The 24,458-nt window shown below is 43.8% G+C and overlaps 1 protein-coding gene across 1 annotated transcript in view; it reads right to left on the minus strand.

The window, feature by feature from the left end:
• The window catches only part of KCNU1 (potassium calcium-activated channel subfamily U member 1), an 89,440-nt gene extending 66,769 nt beyond the window's left edge, over window positions 1-22,671 (minus strand). Inside the window, exons 1-11 of the mRNA XM_080982340.1 lie at window positions 22,445-22,671; window positions 21,476-21,571; window positions 18,757-18,818; window positions 14,002-14,092; window positions 9,675-9,786; window positions 8,556-8,631; window positions 6,182-6,257; window positions 5,894-6,064; window positions 4,364-4,455; window positions 1,580-1,690; window positions 181-286 (exon numbers count right to left, since the gene is read on the minus strand). Of these exons, the coding sequence (XP_080838466.1) occupies window positions 181-286; window positions 1,580-1,690; window positions 4,364-4,455; window positions 5,894-6,064; window positions 6,182-6,257; window positions 8,556-8,631; window positions 9,675-9,786; window positions 14,002-14,092; window positions 18,757-18,818; window positions 21,476-21,571; window positions 22,445-22,627 (1,176 nt within the window). The 5' untranslated portion in view covers window positions 22,628-22,671. The remainder of the gene's footprint in view (window positions 1-180; window positions 287-1,579; window positions 1,691-4,363; window positions 4,456-5,893; window positions 6,065-6,181; window positions 6,258-8,555; window positions 8,632-9,674; window positions 9,787-14,001; window positions 14,093-18,756; window positions 18,819-21,475; window positions 21,572-22,444) is intronic.
• Between the last annotated feature and the right edge of the window lie 1,787 nt (window positions 22,672-24,458).

A 24,458-nucleotide genomic window follows, 5' to 3' on the forward strand; every position in this document is an offset into this window, starting at 1 on the left:
TAAGATTGGGAACCTCAACTGCTGCAGTATGGACAATGCTGAACTAGATGAGCAATTGTCTGACTTGGTATAATGCAGCTTCCTATATTTCTATCATTCCTTTGGTTCTGCAAAAGAGAATTCACAGCTAAGGCACTCTCCCATTAGACTCTGTTTGTGAAGAAGAGGAGGAAGTCCTACCTGAACTCTCTGCAGATCTTCAGTCTTCATCACAGAACCTTGGAAGAAAGTGGAATATGCAGCATAACATCTGAATATAGTTTCCAGTTCCAGACCTGGATCATTTCTAGATAGGAGAAATGTATGCAGAGAGAATGAAGGTGTCCATCAATTCCTGAGAATGAATATGTATATATAGGCCTGTGATTCTGTGTCCATGCTTAGAATTTACTAGTGAACTGGTTAAACCAATTCATTTGTGAAGGTGATGGTCTTGGCTGGCCTCATCAGCATCTTAAAGAGATGTCTTACCAAAGTGACAACTGATTATGTTTTCAGGAGGGAAGCGTTCCCCGCCACCCCCACTTGGCTGGATGCCAGGTCATCTGATGAAGGAAGACAATAGGACAGAGGAATTTGTTTTTGGTGTTTGAGTTTTGACTAGGTTGGAAGCTAGTGAGAAAGTCTTGACTTTCTAGGCTGTGCTGAATCCAAGTGTATGCCTGGGGGGCTAGGAACCAAATGGGGAGGCAAGGTCTGTTGGAATGTTAATGCTGTGAGACCTTCTATCCTATGCTCAGGTTGTACACGTGTATAAATAAAACCATAAACGCTATAAACATCAGAGTCTCAGTTGACCTTCATCCCAAGGAAACTGAACCCTGGGTAAGCACTGGGGCACCCCTGGAGTCTCTCACCACTCAGATACTGGGGTATGTACAACAATATATGATTGCTTTTTCAGTACAATTCTAAACATCTGCAGTAACACCCTTGGAAGAAAGTGTGTGTGTGTGTGTGTGTGTGTGTGTGTGTGTAGCTGGAGCAACAAGAGTGAAGCAAGTACTAAATCAAGTAACCATTTTGCCCATCCTGAAAAGTTCAAACCCATCATTCCCTTTCAGCAAGGCAAGGCCCCATTGAAAATTAACCAAGAGGATTTTGTTTGTATTTCTCAAGTACTTCCAACCCTACCTCCTTCTGTCAGTCACCCAGAAAAGGGATCCTTGCTAAAATAAGTGGAGGGGGGGTGTCCCCCTATGGTTGGGCCTTTGACCTGTGGCACAACAGCTATGGATGTTACTCAGGTACCAGCTCAGATACTTTATGCATCCATAGGTAAGAGGAGTGGTTTTGGCTGTTCCTGTGTTACTTGCTCAATAAAGTAGTAAGAGATAGGCTTTCTCACTGCAATTTCATTGTGACAGTCAGCCACACTTGCTGAGTGCTTTGCTTTGCTTGTACCCTAAACATTTGGTGCAGCACTAAAGAAGGTTAGCATTATACATTCATACAATGCAAGGTACTTAAGAATGGTAGTTGTGTTGCTAGTAGATGCAAGAATTAATGCAATTTCCACTCCAGGAATCTGGATGGTATTGTATTTTCCCCCCCATTGAAATCAATGTGATATACTTACTCTCCCAAAAAGACAATCTCAGTGGCAACCTGCCCAGAGGCTGGGGCTAAAAAGTCCCTTAGGAAAGTAGTTACGCTGTGCAGAGTGATATAACCACAGACCACAATATATCTGCAGGAAGAAGAAATGTCCACAGATCATTTTCTTGTCTGGAAAATGTAGCACAGCACTACAAATTAGGAAACTGCAGACCAACGTAGCTGCCACCGTGACAATCCAAATCTATATTGAAGTCTGCTTAGAAGCTTTTGTTAATTAAGCAGTATATAATTCTTAAGAAAATAATAATACAATAAATATTGCAAATTGAGATGTATGCATGTTCACACACAAATACACCCCACTGAATAAATGAGTCTTACTCCCAAGTAGGCATATAGAAGCTCCTTGTCTAAATTTGATTGATTTTGCTATTTATCTATTTTAAAAGTAATTGTGTTTTATCAACCAATATCTAAGGTACTTTTTTATTTAATGAAGGGACAAAAGTAGGTTGAAATCTAAAGTTCTATACTTCACATTGCTCCACCCCCAAACATCTGCATGTAGTGCTGTCAGGCTGGGACTCAACTATGCTTCAGTGCTTTGTGATTTATATGCTGCACCAGAGCATAGAAAATATTATTTGAAAGCAAGATTCTACTGCCCTAATCTACATTCATTTAGAGAAAACAGCATTTCTTGTTCAAATAGCAGGGGTAAAAAGATTTCCCCTGCTCCATTGCTTTAGTGTTCTGTTGGTTTGATCCACCCTGTTTTGCATTCCTCATGAATCCCACTCTATTTCTGCTTGCTGTGATATTTACTCAGATTTTGATTTTTCAAAAAGTGCACTTGCAGATTGGTAAAACACCATACAAAAATAATCTTGATGAAATTATGTTTTCATTCATATAATGTATGGCTTTTTATTCATATGATGTTATGTCTAATGATATAATCATTATATCACATATTTAGAGAGCAATCCTAAAGTCCTTGGAAAGATGTCACAGAACCCAAGAGATACTGCAGATCTGTCAATGTGCCCTGCATAGAAGGAGGTCTATGCTTGCAGACTACTCCATCGTGGCGGTGAAAACCTCCTTCACATTTGTCAATCCATGCAGGGGCAGAGGAAGGCGGGCGGTGGGGGTGGGTTGCCCCGGGTGTCACCACTGAGGGAGGTGACAAAATGCCAGGTGGCACTCACCGCGGGGCCTGAGGCACGCCTGAGCCACGCGTCTCTCCTGGGAGTGACGTGGTGGCTTGGGCGCCTGCAGGCTCCGTGTTGCCCAAACAGTCTGCCAACCGCCTCCCCCTCAGCTGTAGGGAGGCTTAGTGGGAGGAGGCAGGCAGACTCCTCAGAGGGCCCGCGGAGCGTTCTGCCCCGGCTCACCCCACCCTGCAGGTGGCTGGCCCCGCCCCTGGGTGCAGGCCATGCACGCCACCTCAGACGCCCGATCGGCTTGCTTTGCCGCTGAATCCACTGTCAGTTCCAAGGATGATAAGAACAAAAGCAGATCATTTCATTCCAGGGTGGATTGGGAAAGGCTTTAGAGCCACTGGATCCACAGCTCTCCCACTCTCCTGACGTGGTTCCATCACAAGTTGGAAATGCAGCAGCCCTGGAATTGGCATACTGATTTCCTTTCTGTTTGGGAGCAATGGGAGGAAAAATTGGTGGGGAGAGGCACTAAAAGATGAAAATATGGAGAAATGCACACACACACACCCTTTTGTTTCTGCCCCATTGGTTTGAGCTCAGCATGGCTTTGGATTTCACCATTCATGTCCCTAGGATTGTATCCCAGCAGTGCAGCTCAAAAGGATTCCTCTTCCTAGCAACATTTTGGTTATATTCTCTATTTTGCCTCAGTTTGACTTTATTTATTTATTTATTTATAAAATCTCTTTAAAAAATTTTTTAAAACCCCACGTGTGGTTAGGAAAGGGCATTGGGAAAGCAAAACGATGCTCACGAGAAACCTAAAATTCTCTAAGGAAGAGATGGATGGGCTGGAGGGAGAGAACAACTAAACTTAAATGTGGACTAAGTGCTTTTGGAATACAAGTTGTTTTATTGCACTCTTACATTTCAAATAATAAATGTATAATAAAACTGTATACAAAGAAAAAGATTATGGTTTTTCCCCCCTCCATTTACAACAGACACCTATGCTGTATGGAAGAAGAGTAGAGCGGGACGCTTAAGAAGACACAAGTGTGCAAAGACATCCCACTGTCTATGTGCCCTAAATTGCTATTCTTTTGACATCTACCCTTCACCAGCAGGTTCCAGAGTGAATTATAACCATTTAACATTCAATATTAAAACATCTAGAGCAGGTTACAGTCACAGGAAGAGGGTAGGTCCTGAAGACACCTATGTCACATGTGAAAGTCAAGGGAAAGGAGATGTGCCTTCAGCATATGTACAGTATAAAGAGGGTACCAGACACAACCTCTGTGGGGAGGGAATTCCACAACCTAGGAGCTGCTGCAGAAAATGCCCAATCCCTGACCACAACTCCCCAAACTTATGAGGGTGGTGGAACAACCTAGAAGCACCCGTAGAGAAGGAGGAGTTCTTTCAGATATTTGGGGTTTGAGTCATTTAGGGCTTTATAATTAAGGGGAGCACCAGGAATTGGGCTCAGAAATGAACTGGCATCCAATACTCACAACCTCTTACTCAACAGCAGCCAGTATGATCAAGCAATAGCAGTCACAATAAACTTTCACATTCCGAGCTGCTGTTGTTGTTTTAGCAATTAAAATAAAGGAGAACTTGAATTTACTCACTTTCTGCCTTTCACAGCCACATAGGAACCCTTGTGTAGTTTAGTGCTTCCAACAATGTCTACCATTTCAGGCACCAAATTTGCAAAAAGCATCTAGGACAATGGAAATATACAAGCTCAGTTAAATGAAATGCCGGGATGAAAATTCTTAAGTAAATAAATAGGAAACCCAAGGACATTTGAGGAAGAAAAAAATAAATGTTAGCAATGAGGCTATTATTCACCATACATTTAGAAGTCTTGGGAAGAGCTGCGGCTCAGTGGTAGAACATCTGCTTTGTATGCAGGAAGCTCTGGGTTCAACCTTCAGGTATCACGGACTGGCTGGATGCTGAGAAGTGGTGGGAGGCACCAGTTGGGAGACCCCCAAGGGACCCCCATGGGGAAGAAGGCTCAGAGCCAGGGGATTGGTGGCGGGACGATGATGCGTGCTCAGAGGGAGAAGAAGGAGCAGATTGGGAGGTGGAAGCGTCAGAAGTAGAAGTGGTAACAGGATTTAGTGAGGAGGAAGAGACTTTGGCAGAGAGCAGTTCAAACTCCAAGGCTGCAGCAGAGACTGGAGAGAAGGTTGGCCAAGAGGCAGCGTTGAGATAGGCTGTGGAAGAAACCAGGGAATTTCCCCTCATCCTGCAACCAGCTCTCCTCCCCCTTGGTCTCCTAGGACATGCAGAGAAATGAAAAGAGCAGAGCAGAGATTGGTTGTGTATAGATGGAGTTTGCAGCTGCTTGGGAAAGACCCTGGAGAGGAGGAGCCTTAGGGCAGGCTTCCTCAACCTCAGCCCTCCAGATGTTTTGAGACTACAATTCCCATCATCCCTGACCATTGGTCCTGCTAGCTAGGGATCATGGGAGTTGTAGGCCAAAAACATCTGGAGGGCTGAGGTTGAGGAAGCCTGCCTTAGAGAGTGGTGGGAAGGTGGGGAGCTTCAGTCCTCACAGCTACCTCGTTGGAGTAAGGCCTATTGGGAAGAGTTGCTGGGATCACAAGGTCTGTACTGTTTTGGTTTCTTTGAAATTAAAGGGACAGACACTGTTTCAACCTATGCTTGACTCTGACTCCTGGCACCAGGTAGGGTGGGAAGAGACTCCTGCCTGAAATTCTGGAGGGTCACTGCCAGTCAGTGAAGACAATGCTAAGTTGGTCTGATTCAAAAGAAGACTGTTTCCTGCACTTCCTAGTACACATAAGATGTCATTGACCTGACACACTTAATGAACTGAAATTTCTCAGACAGAAATTCTGACCAAGGTTTTGAGGAAATGGGGGGAGGGAACTTTCCTCTTGAACTCTTTGAGAATCTCAGTCCTCCCCTTGAGATTATTCAGCAATGTGGCCTCCTCCATCATGTCATCTGTCAGTTTGGCAAATGAGTTACTATAGTGGTTTATGCACTTGAGAATTGCTACTTAAAGGTGCCAATGAAAAAAGGCTGTTCTGTAATGCATCAAATTAGGTAGAACTAAAGACCTCAGATACAGGATTCTGAAGAAGACTGTAGAGCAGATCTGAAAGGGCTAAGAAATTTCTTACCAAGCCAGCAATGATGAAAATAATGATGAATGAACGCCCTAAGGAGGTTTTTACCACCACATCGCCATATCCAACTGTAGACATGGTTACCATGATCATGTATAAGCAATCAAAGTAAGTCAGGCTTTGGGAATTTTTAGTATATGCCCAGGGATCACCAGAGTTTTCGATCTGTGCAAGAAACAAAAATAATAATGAATAAATTAATTAAAATAGAAGAAAAAAATGTTGTGTAAAAAAATAATTTCACCTGAAAGCCTGAGCCATTGCAGCCATTGCTTTACGTACCCAATGAAGAAATCCTGCAGCTGTGAGACAAGTGCTGACAGAGACAGCTAGGAGTTTGGACAGCTTGACTGCAGTGCTAAAGCGGCAAGGGAAGACATGACCTGAGTGCCAAAGTGCCAAAGTCATCTCTACTTATTCCTCCTAACATTACTCAGATGGGTAGAATCCCACTTGGGCACCGTACCACTATCATAAGTAATTCAACTGGAGATAAATATAGATCCATTCATGAATTATGCTTTACATTCTGCCATTTGGCCTGTGGTTCACACAAAGTGACTAACCACCAATAATCACAACATACTGTATGTATGAATTCCCCAACAAAATACCATTTTCCTCTTTATCTTAATTTCTCTCCAGATTTCAGAGTTCTAGGTTTTCTGCTATTGCATCCGAAATGGCACTAACGCATTAGATTTTTTTTTACTGCTCTGTTTCAATTTTCATATGTTGTACACAGCACATTTTGACATAGCTTTCAGTTCCTGCAGTTCATTTTTTATCTCCCCATCCATTGCATTTTAAGCAACTTGCAGTTGTGTTTTGATGAAAAACTACAAAAAAGCAATTAATACAACTGCGTGTGCTCTTGAATAAAGACACTTTTTGTGTTTGGTGTTTTACCAATGCGCAGTAGGACTCCCAAAGGACATGCAGGGCATGTAACAAAATGTTGCAGTGCAGCGTATGCAGGGTTCTAGCAAGCCAGCCATACCCACTTCCAGGATATACCATTCCATCCTTACTGCCAGGTTATGCATCCATTCCCCAGTCAGCTAGGATTCTGTGATCACTGAGCATGTTCAGTCCTCAATGGACCGTTTAGGGTTCCCCCCTAAAGTTGTTGTTGTTTCCCAAATCATAAAGCTTTCCTTGACCCTCTGATGCATGGATGAAGCCCTTTTGACTACATAAGAAACCACACTCAGTTAGAAAGCCAGTGTAGTGATTAGAGTGTTGGGATAAAGCCTGAGAGACCAGGGGTCAAATCCCCACTCATCAAGAAAATTTGCTGGCTGATCTTGGACCAGTCTCAGGCTTGTGCCAGTCCCAGGAACCATCCATGCTCATCCTCAACATGCTCCTTTTAATCTAATTTGATTCTAGATTCTTGCTATCAAGGTGAACCAAGAAGGAAATGGGGATTGTGATATTGGCATACACCTATGTGCAATGCCATTGGGCACATGTGTGTTTAAACACACACCTGTAGCCAGGACAAACTGCAGTGTAATGCAGAAGTCACCTGCAATGAGCTTTGAGCTTTTATTTTTGGAATGAGACCAGTTTCCCAAGAAGCACTTTTGAGGGGCAAAATATACATCAGATCTGGACTGTGTGAGGACTACATAGAAGGTAGTCTCCATTGATACTGAGAATTAAATGTTGTGTGTATACAGCCTCAGATAACGAGTTCTCTATACAGGATTCATGGTGATGTCAGGAGGACATTCCACAAGCACAGTGTGGAATATAATTGGATCCGCAGAACTCCAAGGATGAAACACTCTAACTGGCCCCTGACTGCTGGAGAAGTTAGAATCATAGAATTGTAGAATTGTAGAGTTGGAAGGGACATCAAGGGTCATCTAGCCCGACCCCCTACAATCTGCAGGAAACTCAGCTAAAGCATCCATGACAGATGGCCATCCAACCCCTGCTTACAAACCTCCAAGGAAGGAGGGAGGGAGGGAGGAGGAAGTAGGAGTCCTTAGTCAAACCTCCACTGATTTATCTTTGGTTTTGTGCTGTCTCTCCAGTGCCGGATTTACGTATAAGCTAAACAAGCTATAGCTTAGGGCCCCACTCCCTTGGGGCCCCCCAAAAATTTAAAGGAAGAAAACCCTGGATGTACATTTCCAAAATATAAGATAAAAATAAAATAAAATAAAACCTACATACAGGAACAGTGTTTTGTGTTGTGTAGGCTCCTATTTGTTATGTGCAAATCGTTTTAGATACCTCTTAAGTCCTTAAATTAAAATTAATTAAATTAAATTAAGTCCTTAAATTAAGTCCTGACCTAATGGTCAGGGGTCCCTTTACCTTTTAAGTCCTTAAATTACCATATGGCATATATTCAACAACAAAAAAACACACACAAAAACCAGCGACAATTTGTTGTTGACAAAGGACAGCTGGACATATAAAGGGCCCCATTACCTTCAGTAGCTCAGGGCCTCATCAAACCGACATCCGGCCCTGTGTCTCTCCCAACCAAAAGCTGTCTGAATCACAATCCTGTGTGCAAAACTCCACACTAAGCAATTGACTTGCTGCCCAGGCTATCAAAATCCCAAGGTGGGGAAGGAGGGACAGAAGGGAAATCTATTGCTTATGAGAAAGGTGGTATGATGTGAGTCTGACTTACGCAGTCGTCGTAATCTGGAGAAACTGTAAAATTTTGGGAAGTTCCATCAGTCTGAGTGCTCGCAAGAAACGTAAACCTACAGGAAAGGATGCAGAGTGAGGCTTTGTGAGCGGGGGTGGGTGGGTGTCCTTGTATTGGTGAGCATTTGTGCATAACTCCTGTTATTATCTGGTCTGCTACGCTTAGGTTGAAAGCCTAAGCTTCCTTACCTAGGTGTAAGTCCCACTGAACTTAGTGAGGTGGACTACTAGAGTATAGCAATGGTTCCTGATGGAAACAGGGTTTTGAGGAGAAGAGTTGGTAGTATTTGATGGTCAGCATGCATGTACTGAGTATTTGGTAGTATTTCATAGCTAATTACAGTGTCATCTAGCAGTATGTGCATCAGTTCCTTTCGTATCCTGAAATACAAGGTCAATTGGGCTGATTTTCAGAAAGTTCACATATTTCTGTGTTGCGCTGCACTATTAAAAAGGCACCCAAAGTTGGAGCAGGGAAAGCCTAAGCTTTTGAGTAACCCGGGGCTTCAGCTGTCCCTCACACAGGGGTGTTCCAAGGTGGGGGCGGGGTGTGTCTGCTCCGGGTGCCATTCCAAAGGGGGGTGTCACCCTGGGGTGACAAAATGGCACGCACCCCCCTGAATGTGCACCACACACCCCAGGACGTGTGCCACGCCCCCACAGGTGGCATGCCACGCCCACTGGGACGTGCGCTGCTCCGGGTACCGGAGCAGGTTGCTTCGCCTCCTCCCTCAAATCCTGTGGTTTTTCCCTACTGAAAAACAAAACCAAACAGATTGAGGAAATGCTCAGAGCTTGACAGGGAAGGGGGGGTTCTTTAGGTTTGATGGGCAGATCTAACTTTTAACCACAACAATTATGTTCTCAGAGCACTCCAATTACAGCAATTTGTGGAAAGGAGAAGCCTACCATATCCCTCATGGGGACAGAAGCTTGCTCCAGTCAACCGTCCTTGGGGTAAGAGGGTCCTTGGTGTGTGTGTGTGTGTGTGTGTGTGTGTGTGAGTGAGAGAGACTGAGTGGTATTTTCCCTACCTCAGTCTTTCTTGGGAATTTATGCTGTTTTCTATGCAAGTTAATGGAAATATTGGTGTACTCACCAAGCCAGTTTCTTCCTAAATAGAAAGAGATACAGACCGGAGTAATGGTGAAGAAGTCCACAATGGAATTGAGTTCAACCCAGAAGGTCAACTTGTCACTTGCTGCAAAGAACTAGAAAAACTGCACAAAATCAGATGACACAAGGACCATATCTGTCTAGCTGTCTTTCCGCCCACCCACTCATCCAATATCCATCCTCCCAAACTAGCTATGTACACCATTTCAGGGAGGGTGACTGGGTGAAGTTGCTGTTCAAAGCCTTTCTTCTTGCCTGCTTTCCAGCTGGTGATCACCCACCATTTCGCTTCAGATTTTAGCCCTTCATATGAAAAGCTAGTACAGAGAAGGTTATTATACTGAATCCTGCATCCTTGACCTATCCTCTACTTTTTGTACAGTGGTACCTCAGGTTAAGAACTTAATTCGTTCTCAAGGTCCGTTCTTAACCTGAAACTGTTCTTAACCTGAAGCACCACTTTAGCTAATGGGGCCTCCTGCTACCGCTGCGCAATTTCTGTTCTCATTCTGAAGCAAAGTTCTTAACCCGAGGTACTATTTCTGGGTTAGTGGTGTAACCTGAAGCATCTGTAACCTGAAGTGTATGTAACCCAAGGTACCACTGTATATGCTGGAAGCTGCCCAGAGTGGGGGGGGGGGCAACCTAGTCAGATGGGCAGTGTCAGAGAGCAGACTGAGGATTGCAACTCTGAAGAGGAATGGTGAGACCCTCCCCCTCCCTGCTCTTTACCAGGATCCTGAAGCTGCTCAGGAACAGTGGAGCAGTATAGATTTAGAGAATTGGTTTGCAGAGGGACACGATTCAGAAAACAGCAGCTGGGCAGAGCTGAGTGTGAAACAGTTAGAAGAAGCAGAATAGGAAGAGAGAGAGATAATTGACTCCCCTTCTCTAGACAGTGCCCAGCCTATCTCTCCAAAGGCAAGGAGAGCTGATAAGGTTGCTATGCAGAAGGCTCAGTGGTTGCGAGATCAGGTTGCAAGAAGGGGAAGTGACGGTGACTTGGGGGGGAGGAGGAGGAAAACTTAATTGGGAGCACCTTAGCTCCAAGAATGGCTGCTGTGTTCTTTTGCTGTGATCATTAAACACTCTTAAACTGGTAAGGGTCTCTAAATGCTTTGTTCTGCTGCTGCTCGTCTAAAGGGGGGAGGAAGCCATTCTCCAAAGCCTGACAGGTGGGGTACAAATAATAAAATTCTTATGATGATGATTATTTCCGGCTAGGAATGGGGGATAAATTGAATCTATTTTCATTTTTCCACCATTTATTTATTTATTTCCATAAAGCTTTTTCTTGATTCAACAAGATAAAGTGGCAGAGGGAGAGAGGGAGAAGAAAGAAAAAAAGAAAGAAAGAAAGAGAAAGAAAAGAAAAGAAAAGAAAAGAAAAGAAAAAGGGTTTCCAATTCTCCCCTTGTTATTTATATAAAAAGAATTATTCCAATAGATTTTTATTGTTTATGGTTAATGGCCATCACAATACAATATAAGCACAAATCACACAGCTTCAGAATGAAAGACGTTGCATGCACTGGACCAAGACAAATCTACAATTTCCAGATTTTTTATTTTTTATTTTTTTAAAAAAAACATTCCTTCTGGTCAGCATCCTTAGGGTTTGACAGTTGCACTATCCATAAAGGTTGCCCTTTCTTGCTGCTTGAGCAAAAAGTGCCACCCTATAACTGATGCATTTATCAACATCTGCCACCAGCCATTTAATCTAAAAAACATCTGGTTGACCTAAGATGGTCTGAAAATGGGGAGATAAATTTTGGGAAAGAAAAGAAAAAGCGTTTCTGATTCTCCCCCTGTAAGTTATATAAAAAGAATTATTCAAAGCATTTGCCCCACGATAACATCAAACTATTCTACTTTCTACAAACCAGTATTATCTCAATCTCCCAGCCCAAATATTGCGTATTCATTTTCTTTTTCACACAAAAAGTCCAGAAGTGGTTCCTCATCTATGGAAAGCTAATTGGAAATTTACGGCATGTTTTACATTAAGGGAGAACCTCTAAAAGATGCTATATTGATTGTATTTAACCCCCTGTAAGCTTTCCAAAATGTACAAAATGTTCCAAATACATGTTGGAGATGTGGAGAACCAGGTGGAACTCTCCTCCACATGTGGTGGGTGTGTAAAAAGATTAAGACCTTTTGGAATGATATAGAGAGAGAGAGCTCAAAACAATGTTAAATGCATCTTTTCTGAAGAAATCAGAATCATTTTTATTGGACATTCCAGGTCCAGACATTGTTAGGAAGATAAGAAAAGTCTTTCTGTGTGCCACCACTGCCACAAGGATACTTATAGCAAAACATTGGAAGAATGACAAAATTCCCACTAAATCTGAAAGCTAGTAGATCTAAATCTAGTAGATTTCTAAATTAGTAGCTTTCGTAAATCTAAAGCTAGTAGACTATGCTGAATTAGACAGTCTCTCAGAAAAGATCAAAGATAAGTCAAAACAGGAGTTCATTTCAAACTGGGAACCTCTAAGGAGATATTTAAAGGATAATTGTTGAAATCTGAAATTGGTAGCAGCCTTTGAGTAACCTCTGCAAGTAATATAGATTAAAAGGGAGAAAACAGATTTATATATGTATGAAAATTATTATTTCATGACTAATATATTGAGGCAATAGGTTTATTAGAGTGGAAAAATTGGGAAAGGATGAGAAGTCAAAATATGTACTAAATATAGTGTAAAGGTAAAGGGACCCCTGACAGTTAGGTCCAGTCGTGGAAGACTCTGGGGTTGCGGCGCTCATCTCACTTTACTGGCAGAGAGAGCTGGCGTACAACTTCTGGGTCATGTAGCCAGCGGACTAAGCTGCTTCTGGCGAACCAGAGCAGTGCACGGGAACGCCGTTTACCTTCCCGCCAGAGTGGTACCTATTTATCTACTTGCACTGCGTGCTTTCAAACTGTCCATTCTTTTGTTGGATTTTCATTTTGACAAAACTGACATATGCAAAATAAGGAAGATATGTCTTTGATAGGGGACGCGGGTGGCGCTGTGGGTTAAACCACAGAGCCTAGGACTTGCCGATCTGAAGGTCAGTGGTTCAGATCCCCGTGATGGGGTGAGCTCCCGTTGCTCGGTCCCTGTTCTTCCAACCTAGCAGTACCCTGGGTATGGCACTCCAAACTGTAACTTTATGTTGCAGGTTCAGTTTGTTATTTCAGTTAGTGATGTGTGAGGTTCATTGTGGCTTACATTGGGGATTGGCTCAGATATAAGCTGGACTACTTTCCCACCAGGGACACGGGTGGCACTGTGGGTTAAACCACTGATCCTAGGGCTTGCTGATCAGAAGGTCAGCGGTTTGAATCCCCGCGACGGGGTGAGCTCCCGTTGCTTGGTCCCTGTTCTTCCAACCTAGCAGTTCGAAAGCACGTCAAAGTGCAAGTAGATAAATAGGTACTGCTCTGGCGGGAAGGTAAACGGCATTTCCGTGCGCTGCTCTGGTTCGCCAGAAGTGGCTTAGTCATGCTGGCCACATGACCTGGAAGCTGTACGCTGGCTTCCTCGGCCAATAAAGCGAGATGAGCGCCGCAACCCCAGAGTCGGTCACGACTGGACCTAATGGTCAGGGGTCCCTTTACCTTTACCTTTATGTCTTTGATGTACAGATGCAAGTTTGAACAATAAAGCATATATATATATATATGTGTGTGTGTGTGTGTGTGTGCGCGCGCGCGCGAGTGTATATGAAGCCAAAGGGGGTTCCCAATTATACAGAGGCTGGCTTCATTTGCACAGGTTCTTTCACATGAGCTGTGGATGAACTGGGCTCCTGATCACATTGATGAGGTTCTAGGTCAGCTGTCCCCTTGCAGGGCAGCATCTGTTATTTCTTTCCTCTGGGTGGGATGAGACCAGCAGCACCTCCTGGTCACTGAGAGGCTGCAGCAGAGGCAGCTTGGGTGGGCGACTGCTGAGGAGGCAGAATACCTGGCCTCCAAGGAACAGACTGCAGATGTCACTGCACCAGAGTGGCAGAAGCAGAATCTGTTGCCCCTGTGGATCTGACCACCTGAGGCAGTCACTTCACCCTGCTTCATGGATGGGCCAGCCCTGCTGACAGATGTCTCCCATCATGCATTTCATGAAGTGACTTTTCACCAGCCACTTGGGGGGAAAAAAGTTTAGTACTTCACCTGCTACTGAGAGTGTTGGGGCAGTGTTGGGGGAGATACATCTCCTCAGTTTTGCCATATGTTATTCTAACATCTGCACATTCCTTTATGCATGGCCATGACTTTCCCTATTAATTTATAAAAGAAAAATATTTCTTACCCGCAATCCAAAGTAAAAGAGGAAGAATAAATTGAAGAAGAGGTCAACAAAAACTGTCTGGTCTTCAAATGAGAGACAGAACTGTTTAACACTGGAGAAGAGAGGGAAAGGGATTCATTATTGTTTACAGGCCGATATGAATTCCCATGTCAGTGTGGTTTAATGGTTAGATTTTTGGACTGAGACCAGGGAGACCAGAGTTCTATGTAAATAATAATAATAATAATAATAATAATAATAATAATAATAATAATTTATTTATACCCCGCCCATCTGGCTGGGCTTCCCCAGCCACTCTGGGCAGCTTCCAACAAAATATTAAAAGGTTAAAATACATAACCCTGAGCTCATTGGATGAAATTTGGGATAGAAATAAATATTGTGGGACGTGGTTTGTTTGTCTGTTTGTTCCTCTGCTCTCTTTGGATTTGGATGCCACTTCATATACTATCGCCAAACTCAGCATGAGGGTTCCTGAGGTGAAGAGGTGGTAGTATTTGTCAATGTTTGGATTTAGGGCACCATTTTGAATCAAGATGATGGACTGAAACCTGATTTTAGCATGACTTCACCAGCCTTCTGGCATAGATTCGACCACATCTCAAGATACTGTCACCACAACCAATGCAAGCATTCCAGAGGTGGGGGTGGCAATCTTTGTCAATGATAGGATGCCAGGCACCATTCTGATTCAAGTTGGCAGACCCAAATATGACTTTGGCATGATTTCCCCCATTTTTTTTGGTCATAGGTTCGTCACCATCTGGAGCCAGAACCAGCACTAACACTTATTCTAGAAGTGAAGCTAGCAAAAAAACATGGAAGACTCCTGTTTCTGGGCAAAGGCCATTCAGTGGGAATTCAGAAACTGAGAAGGGGCACCTCAGAAAGTGCTGTACTCTCCTTCACTGGGAGTTTTTAAACAGAGGCTAGATGGCCACCTGGCAGGGATCCCTTAGCTCTGATTTCTACATTGCAGGGGTTGAAATAGATGACCCTTGATATCACTTCCAACTATAATTCCATGATTCTATGATATATATTGTAGGACAATGGAGGGGGAGTGCTGTTTTGCTTTAAGTCAATCCATCTGAAACAGTTAAGTTACTAGGAGACGGGGCAGGTGCCTGAGATAAGCTGAAGTTCCTGGCTCTGTATAAAGAGTAAGAAGCTTTCTGTAATTTAGATTAGGTAAGGAGAGAGGTGGATTTTGGGGGTTCATCACAGGAGGAGCTGGATTTGTTGTTGTTGTTGTTGCTGCTGCTGCTGCTACTGCACTAATTTTAACCAAAGAGGAGGCCAACATGCCGTAGTTGCTTTTCAAATTAATATAAGCCAGGCTATTGAATAGGGCACCACACAGCAGCCAGTGTAGAGTCATGAGCGATTGGAGACATGGGCAATGAATGGTCCTTGTTTTGATAATGGAAGTCTGAGTGGAATGCTATGCTGTGGTTAATCTGGCCCATTTTATGACACTCATCACTACATTGACCTTTTTTCATGGGAACAATGGAACTATAATATGCTGTATCTAGTCTCTAGGATTTGAGGAAGGGTTAGGGAAATACTCATCTGGAGATGACAGAGATCAGACCAGGGACCTTTTGTTTGCAAAGCATATGCTTGTAAAGCATATTAAGGTGTGACATATGCCTGACTCTCTTCCTTCAACCAGTATACAGTGGTGCCTCGCAAGACGAAATTAATTCGTTCTGCGAGTTTTTTCGTCTTGCGAGTTTTTTCGTCTTGCGAAGCACGGTTTCAATTTTTTCAAAAAAATCTTCAAAAACCTCAAAAAAGGCTACCACACTGCGTGCTATGAGTTGCTCCCGAAAGTCAAGTCGCAACTGCACCTCTTCAAGCAATGCACCCTGTATTACTGTAACAGTTTTAAGAAAAAGGAAACAAACTTGCAAGACGTTTCCGTCTTGCGAAGCAAGCCCATAGGGAAATTCGTCTCGCGAAGCAACTCAAAAAATGAAAAACTCTTTCGTCTTGCGAGTTTTTCGTCTTGAGAGGCATTCGTCTTGCGAGGTACCACTGTAGACTGGTGCAAGATTTGTCATTAAAAGCAAATTTGGGTTTAATGAGATATTCAGAACTGGCAGCAACTGAGGAAAACCACCCTCATGCTGCATCACCATGCTATGTCCCCTCCCAAATATCAACAAGTTGAATTTCACATTCCATTTGGCACCTTTGACAGTTTCCACATTTTGTGTTTTTGACAAGTGCAGAATGACAGAACAAGATTGCCAAAGCCATTTTGATTTGTGCTTTTCAATATGATGTTGCTGTTTCCAACCCAGAAAAAAAAATCCCACTTTTCAAGATGTAGCCTGTACCCTATATCTTTTAGCTGGACCATATGCTTCAGTTGCAAGTATCTAACAGATACAGTAGCTGTTTTCTCACCATTTATTCCCCAGCTGCTCATGTGGGTCCTCAATTTGGAGTATTAGTGACTTTGATAGAATACCTTGTATTTTAAATTTCTGAATAAAGTATGGAATATAGTACTTTAATCTGAATGTGAAAGCCGAAACATACACACTGTGCAAACACACCACATAGTGCCACTACTGTCTCCTCTGTGTTTGTTACCAGTAAGTTCCAAATATCAATTCAAAGTATTGAGGTTGTTGCTTTAATTAAAACCCTACATGGCCTAGAACAAGAGTATCACTGTCTACTCACATATGAGCCTGTCTGAACAAGAGTAACCTCCAGCTCAGTGGTTAAACACATGTAAGGAGATTGCTGTTGCAATTAGGTTCTGCTTGCAGGTTCCTCATGGGCACCTGGTTGGCCAAGTGAGAACAGGATCCTAGACTGGATGAGACTGAGCCAGAAGAGCTCTTCTTCTGTTGTTATGCTTCACATGCAAAAGACCCAATCTCTGGCATCGGGAAGGGCCATAACTTTGTGGCAGAGCATCTGCTTTGCATAATAATAATTATGCAAAATATAACTCCAGACCTCACCTGGAGTACTGTGTCCAGTTCTGGGCACCACAGTTCAAGAAGGACACTGACAAACTGGAACGTGTCCAGAGGAGGGCAACCAAAATGGTCAAAGGCCTGGAAACGATGCCTTATGAGGAACGGCTAAGGGAGCTGGGCATGTTTAGCCTGGAGAAGAGGAGGTTAAGGGGTGATATGATAGCCATGTTCAAATATATAAAAGGATGTCACATAGAGGAGGGAGAAAGGTTGTTTTCTGCTGCTCCAGAGAAGCAGACACGGAGCAATGGATCCAAACTACAAGAAAGAAGATTCCACCTAAAGATTAGGAAGAACTTCCTGACAGTAAGAGCTGTTCGACAGTGGAATTTGCTGCCAAGGAGTGTGGTGGAGTCTCCTTCTTTGGAGGTCTTTAAGCAGAGGCTTGACAACCATATGTCAGGAGTGCTCTGATGGTGTTTCCTGCTTGGCAGGGGGTTGGACTCGATGGCCCTTGTGGTCTCTTCCAACTCTATGATTCTATGATTCTATGATTCTAATAATAATAATTTATACCCCACCCTCCCCAGCCAAGACCGGGCTCAGGGCGGCTAACAACCAATAAAAAACAAGTTGATTGAAATGCAACTTAAAAAACAAGATTAAAATACAACATTAAAACATTAAAATGCAGCCTCATCACAGGAGGAGAAAGGAAAAAGAAAGAGGGGAAGGGAATCAAATTGGCTCCAAGCCAAAGGCCAGGCAGAACAACTCTGTCTTACAGGCCCTGCAGAAAGAAATCAGATCCTGCAGGGCCCTGGTCTCACGAGGCAGAGCGTTCCACCAGGCCGGAGCCAGTGTTGAAAAGGCCCTGGCTCTGGTTGAGGCTGATCTGACTTCCTTAGGGCCCGGGACCACTAGGGTGTTGCTATTTATGGACCTTAAGGTCCTCCGTGGGGCATACCGGGAGAGGTAGTCCTGTAGCTACGAGGGTCCTAGGCCGTGAAGGGCTTTAAAGGTCAAAACCATGCATGCAGAAGACCCTTGGTTCAGTCCCTGGCATCTCCAGGTAGGACCAGGAGAGACTCCTGCCTGAAGCTCTGGAGAGCTGAGGCCAGCCATTGTGGACAAGACTTAGCTAGATGGTCTAATGGTCTGGCTCAGAAACATAGGGAGCTGCCTTGTACCATTTCTGGGCAGGGTTAGGAAAGACTCTTGTCTGAAACACTGGAAAACTGCTGCCAACCATTGTCTGAACTATAGCAATCCAGGTGTCCCAATGGTTCTGACTGGTATAGGGAGCTTCCTATGAGGGCTGAGGTCAGCCTGAATCCTGCTACAGATTCCTCTAACATCAGAAATATGACAAATAGTTGGGGGGAGAAGGCATTTTCTGTGTCCCCAAGGGAAGACCACCTGGCTCCATGTTTTGCTCACCTTTCAACCTCTGCTCACCGCATAGATAGATATTTGGGGGCATTTTGCCTCCAAATATAATTCTAGTGAGCATTTCTTGGAGTGCTCCTTCCCAATATAATTTGTGCATTTGATTTTTAATGTGATTGATGGATTACTGAGAGTTTCAATATGAATTTTAACATTGCCTTTTTATTATTATTTTATTTTTATTATGTTATATTTTATATTTTATTATTATTATCCTTCCCTGTTGCTTGTGTTTTTGCCATCTTGGTGATTTCAAGAGAAAAGAGGATACAAATATTTTGAATACCTATATCACTTGTTTTTTTTAAAAAAGCAACAAATTAAAAATACACTTTAGGATAGATTTCTGAATTATAATTACCTTTGACAGTTGATGAAGTAAATGATGAGTGATCCAATGCTAAACAGGAACACCAGTATGACCTAAAACAGTGGAAACTGATATGAAAATCCAGCTGATTCTAAATCATGCCATTCAAATATCAAGATGCGAAACCATTTTACTCTCTTTTTAAAACAAGGATGGGGACTCTGTAGCCCTTCAGACCCACTTGGACTCTAACTCCCATTATCCCTGGGTGTTGCCTATGCTAGCTGTGGCTGGTGAAAAATAAGTCCAACAATAACTGGAGGGCACAAGTTCCCCATCCTTTCCTTTAAACTTCACTAAAATGTTGGTTGGATGTACACCTTATGGCTTTCATGTGCAGATTACTGGACACTTTATTTTGTGATGATACACCGTCTCTTTCCAAGCATATGTTCATCACACAGTTCGTACTATGCAGGAATGGTACAAATGGATTAATCTGTATCAAGCACTGTTTGTTTTTATATATATATTTTTCAGCACATGAAATTAAACATGTCCAGGAATGTACACAGATGTCACAACATAAATTATTATTATTTGCAACCATCATCAGATAAAATCTTAGGGTAACATAAAACAACCCTCAATTTTACACAGTGCATTCAATTTTACACAGCACACATAGAATAATAGAATTGTAGAATTGGAAGGGACCCCAAGAGTCATCTAGTCCAACCCACTGCAATGCAGGAATCTCAACACATGGTCCCCCATCCAGTTTGAAACCATAACAGACCCTGCTTAGCTTGCCAAATGTGCTAGCAGTTTCATTGCCACACTTTATATGAATTTGGGATTTGTAACTTCCCCTGGTTCCATTTTTTAAAAACTGTTTCTCTCTTTAACTTTGCCCTGCTGTCCACTCTTTCTGAATCTTGGTTTTAAATTATAATTTCTAAAACTAATTCAGGAATTGTAGCATGTCCAGGTTGCACATGTTTGCATTCATAAAACTCTGGGGAGGGGGAGGTTGATGTGATTGACAGCATGACTGCAATTGAAGTTGGAAGTGGTGCACTAATCACTGACTCTGTCCAGAATATGAGGCATCTACTAGGAGGGAAAAACTGGTGTGAATGCTCTGGTACACTCTGATCTTAAAATGCTATTACTCAGAATACAAGCCAATTCCACTGAAATCAATGGAGCTTACCTCCAAGCAAATGCTATTTAAGATCAGAAGTGGTCGGCTCCAATCCAAAGAACATTTAGCTGGAAGTAAAATCTATGAGGCTTAGGACTGGAATGTAAGTTTGTGATCTTTTGGGAGAGCGCAATCTGTCCATATATTGCAGTACATTGTCATTATAGGCCTTGAACTCTCGACAACAGAGATTTTGGTGGAGCATGTGGGCTTCCATATCATGTAATGCTGACCTCAAAGCAGAGGAGGTCAAATATTGCTTGGCTTGGAAATAAGCTGAGCTATTTTTTAGGGTTTGGTGGGAAAGTAAAGGTAAAGGGACCCCTGACCATTAGGTCCAGTCACAGATGACTCTGGGGTTGCGACACTCATCTCACTTTATTGGCTGAGGGAGCTGGCATACAGCTTCTGGGTCATGTGGCCAGCATGACTAAGCCACTTCTGGAGAACCAGAGCAGCACACGGAAACACCGTTTACCTTCCCGCCAGAGCAGTACCTATTTATCTACATTACTTGCATTTTGACGTGCTTTCAAACTGCTAGGTTGGCAGGAACAGGACCAAGCAACGGGAGCTCACCCCGTCATGGGGATTCAAACCGCCGACCTTCTGATCAGCAAGTCCTAGGCTCAGTGGTTTAACCCACAGTGCCACCCGCATCCCTGGTGGGAAAGTAGTCCAGCTTATATCTGAGCCAATCCCCAATGTAAACCACAATGAACCTCACACATCACTAACTGAAATAACAAACTTAACCTGCAACATAAAGTTACAGTGTGGAGTGCCATACCCAGGGTTGATGTTTTTGAGCTATTTTATGGGAAATCGGCAAAAACAACACAGCCGACATGGGTTGCCATATGTCTGGATTTTCCCAGACATTTTGATGAATTCTGCCCGGACACTGCTTCCGACTGCAGTATTCTGGATAGGGTTTTTTCTCCTAACGTTCTTTTTCTTTTTGTACTTTGGAAAACCTTGAGATTTTATTGAATCTGCCTGTACCTTCTGATTTTGCATGAGTGGTGGTGTTTTGTGGTGCCTGAACACAAGAACTGTGTATGGGGGTGGTTATCATCTTGCAGCCCTGCCTCCTCTCCTACTGCAGTATCATGTATATTCAAATAATCAGTACTTCTTCATGTTCCTCCTCCTCAAGAGGTCTGGAGGGTGGCAACATGAGAACGGGCCTTCTCTGCAGTGGCTCCCCATTTGTGGAATGCTCTTCAGAGGGAAGCTCACCTGGTGCCTTCATTATACACCTTTAGGCGCCAGGCAAAAACATTCCTTTTTAACCAGGCCTTTGGTTGATTTGATTGACATCCTATGCCAATTTAAAATGTGTTTTTGTGTGTGTGGGGGGGGGGAAGCTATTGGGTTGTTGTTCTTATTTTTATTATGTAGTTTGTAGTTTTATAGCTTGATTTTATTATGTGAACCGCCTTGAGACCCCCGGGTATAGGGTGGTATATAAATTCAAATAAATAATAATAATAATAATAATAATAATAATAATAATTTTACTTCCCTTGCCAATGCGTACATATTAATTAAACAACTCACCAGTATACGTCCCACAACAGTCTGAGCAGAGATCATCCTGACCACCCAAACTTGAAAGTGTCTCTTCCACAGATTTAACCTAGGCATCCTTCGAGTCTATTAAGGGGGAAAGAAAGGAGCTGAGTCCTTGAAAAGGGCCACAATCCACATTGCTGTGCTATAGGCAAGCAGCGTGCTCTCATCTCTCAGATTATTGGTGTATGCCCCTGCTACTTCTCCACATCCCCACTTCGCCACACAACGGAAATCTGCACAGCTGTCTCTGTAAAAACATGAGAACACTGACCAGGTGTTTAAATAGGGGCAGAATCTTTTGAGGAAACTGGGCGGGGGGAAAATGGCTTTAAAACTAAGCACACATCTGCTCATTTTGATCGTTCTGGTGAGCAAGGCAGATCTCCTATTGGAGCACCAAGCCCGAATATTAAATAACAGACACAAGTGTAAAAGAGGGTGAGAGAAGTGTAGTTTCTGGAAATATTGGAAACCCCTCAGCGTGTTGGTGTGTTAACAATAAAAACAAATAGAGAAAATTACGCAAATTCCACTAACACTCCCCAATTCTTTAAAAACATACAACAAACAACTGGATAGCAATCATGAGCAGCAGAACTAGATAATTCACAGCCAGTCCCAGCTTTCTGTTTCTTCAATTTGTTTACATTTTTCTTAGCCTTTTCGGTTATATTTCCCAAGGCCATGCTCATGAGCTGTTTACTGTTGCACATGTATGTTGTTGTATGTTGTCAGAACATCACACAAGATAAATTGAAATGTATATTTGAGTACAATCGCACCAATATTTTATCCCTGATGTGTGGTTGGGGAGTGAGAAAGCACCCCCCACCCCAAAGAACCAAGATGCCTCCCCAAGGATGGTTCTTAGTAACCTGCTGTAACTAGTTCCATCTGCTGTATATTGTCCAGGCATGCAAACCCTCCTTGCTCAGCATCCAATTGTGTGTTTACCTTAAATCCAGCAAATTTAAACAAGGACTTCAATGTGTATTCAATTACTCTGAACATCAAGATGAGGAGGATGCCTCCCACAAAAATGGACAGACAGGCGGACATAAAGGCCAGCTGAACATATTCAGTGCAGTGGCTCCCAATTTCCTCATCCCAGCTTCCACCCACTTCATGATAATACATATCTCATTCCTGTGCTGTCTCTTCTGCTTTTTTCCTACTGTTCACTTGGGATGTTCTAAGAAATACCCTTCCTTTCTAGAATCTTTGTGATGTCACTGCCAACATATGATGTCATTCACAGAGCAAGCTGTAGACATCAGCTATGTTTATGGAAAACCAACTGAAAAGGAACAATGTGGATTACACAAAGAAAGTTGTCTCAGCTGCTGCTTCCTACTTAGCCCCGAAAGGGTGACTGGGTAAACCCACACTGTCCCAGGGTGGATGGATGAGACACCGCAGCAATCAAGGTGTGGTGGTCTCACTTGGCTGGAATACGCCTTTATGGGCCAGACCCATCCCCTTTCTGATTGACCCACTAAGGTACAAACATCTCCTCTTCTCCTCCTTCAGGAGGAAGTCTGTCAAGGCTTCCTCCTCCATTAGAGTGAGCCCAACGTATCTCCATGTGAGACTCAGGGGAGTGGAATGTTCTCCTCAAGAGGGACCCATAGTAACTTTGGTAAACAACACCAATTGACAAATGGAATATGGGAAGAATTAACCCCAGCACTCCTTTCACAATCCTTCAGCAACTCTCAGATCCGTTAGAAGTAAAAATAAAAAGAGTTGACAGATCTCCTATGTCACCAGGGGCATAGCGTGGGTTGCCTGTGCCCAGCATGGGGAAGTGTTGTGCCCCCCTAGTGGACTGGGAAACTGGGATGGAGGTGCACACCAGGCAATCACATTGGTGTTGACAGTTGTGCTGCTCCTTCCTCCCTTGTCCCACCCCAACCCAGAGGCTCCTCGCAGTCAATGAATGATGCTGCCACCTGGACAATGAGGCAGCTGGAACCCCTCACAGGAGAGGCGAAGAAGCGAGCAGGGAAGTGTGACTTTCGGGGTCCCTCAACCCTGCATTAAGTCTCTATTTGGGTATGTCTACACAGGTAAGGGACGCGGGTGGCTCTGTGGTTTAACCCTAGGACTTGCAGATCAGAAGGTCAGTGGTTCGAATCCCCGCAACGGGGTGAGTTCCCGTTGCTCAGTCCCTGCTCCTGCCAACCTAGCAGTTCGAAAGCACATCAAAGTGCAAGTAGATAAATAGGTACCGCTCCGGCAGGAAGGTAAACGGCGTTTCCATGCGCTGCTCTGGTTCACCAGAAGTGGCTTAGGCATGCTGGCCACATGACCCAGAAGCTGTACACTGGCTCCCTTGGCCAATAAAGCGAGATGAGCGCTGCAACCCTAGAGTTGGTCACGACTGGACCTAATGGTCAGGGGTCCCTTTACCTTTACCTTTACCTTTACACAGGTAGGACTTGGATGCACTCATTCAATGGATTCAGTCTCTGTAAGAGTGTAAGAGAGAGGCTCAGGGAAGGTTAAGGGAACAGGTGGTGAGTGGGCTGCACAGATTGCAGAAGCTCCTTCTCAATGCTTCCTCCCTGCCACTCCCCCTGACCACCACCTGCCTCCCCCCTGCTCCCACAACTGGCTCCTTCACAAGAGCAGGGAAGCTACAGCAGCCTCCACAGCAGCAGCTGATTTTTCTCCTCCTTACTCTGTGCTTCTTTCTCGCTGCTAGCTCCCTCCCCACCCACCACCCTGCCATGGCCCTCCTCTGGCCCAGGCAGCCCCTCCACCATCCTCCACCCCCACTTGCAGTTGCCTTGAGACCCCTGCACTGCACTGGGCAAACTCACCAGCAGCAAAACAAAACACAGCTGCTCTTGCAAAGTGGCACATGGCTAGGGTGCAGGGCCAGCGTGAGGAGGCAACAGGCATTCCTCCCAAAACTGTGTCCCCCCCCCCCAATTGTGCCCGGGCCCACCACCCCGGTAGCTCC

This window comes from Podarcis pityusensis (genome assembly GCF_964106645.2).
Source record: "Podarcis pityusensis genome assembly, chromosome: 15".
In the NCBI taxonomy this organism is placed as follows: Eukaryota; Metazoa; Chordata; class Lepidosauria; order Squamata; family Lacertidae; genus Podarcis; species Podarcis pityusensis.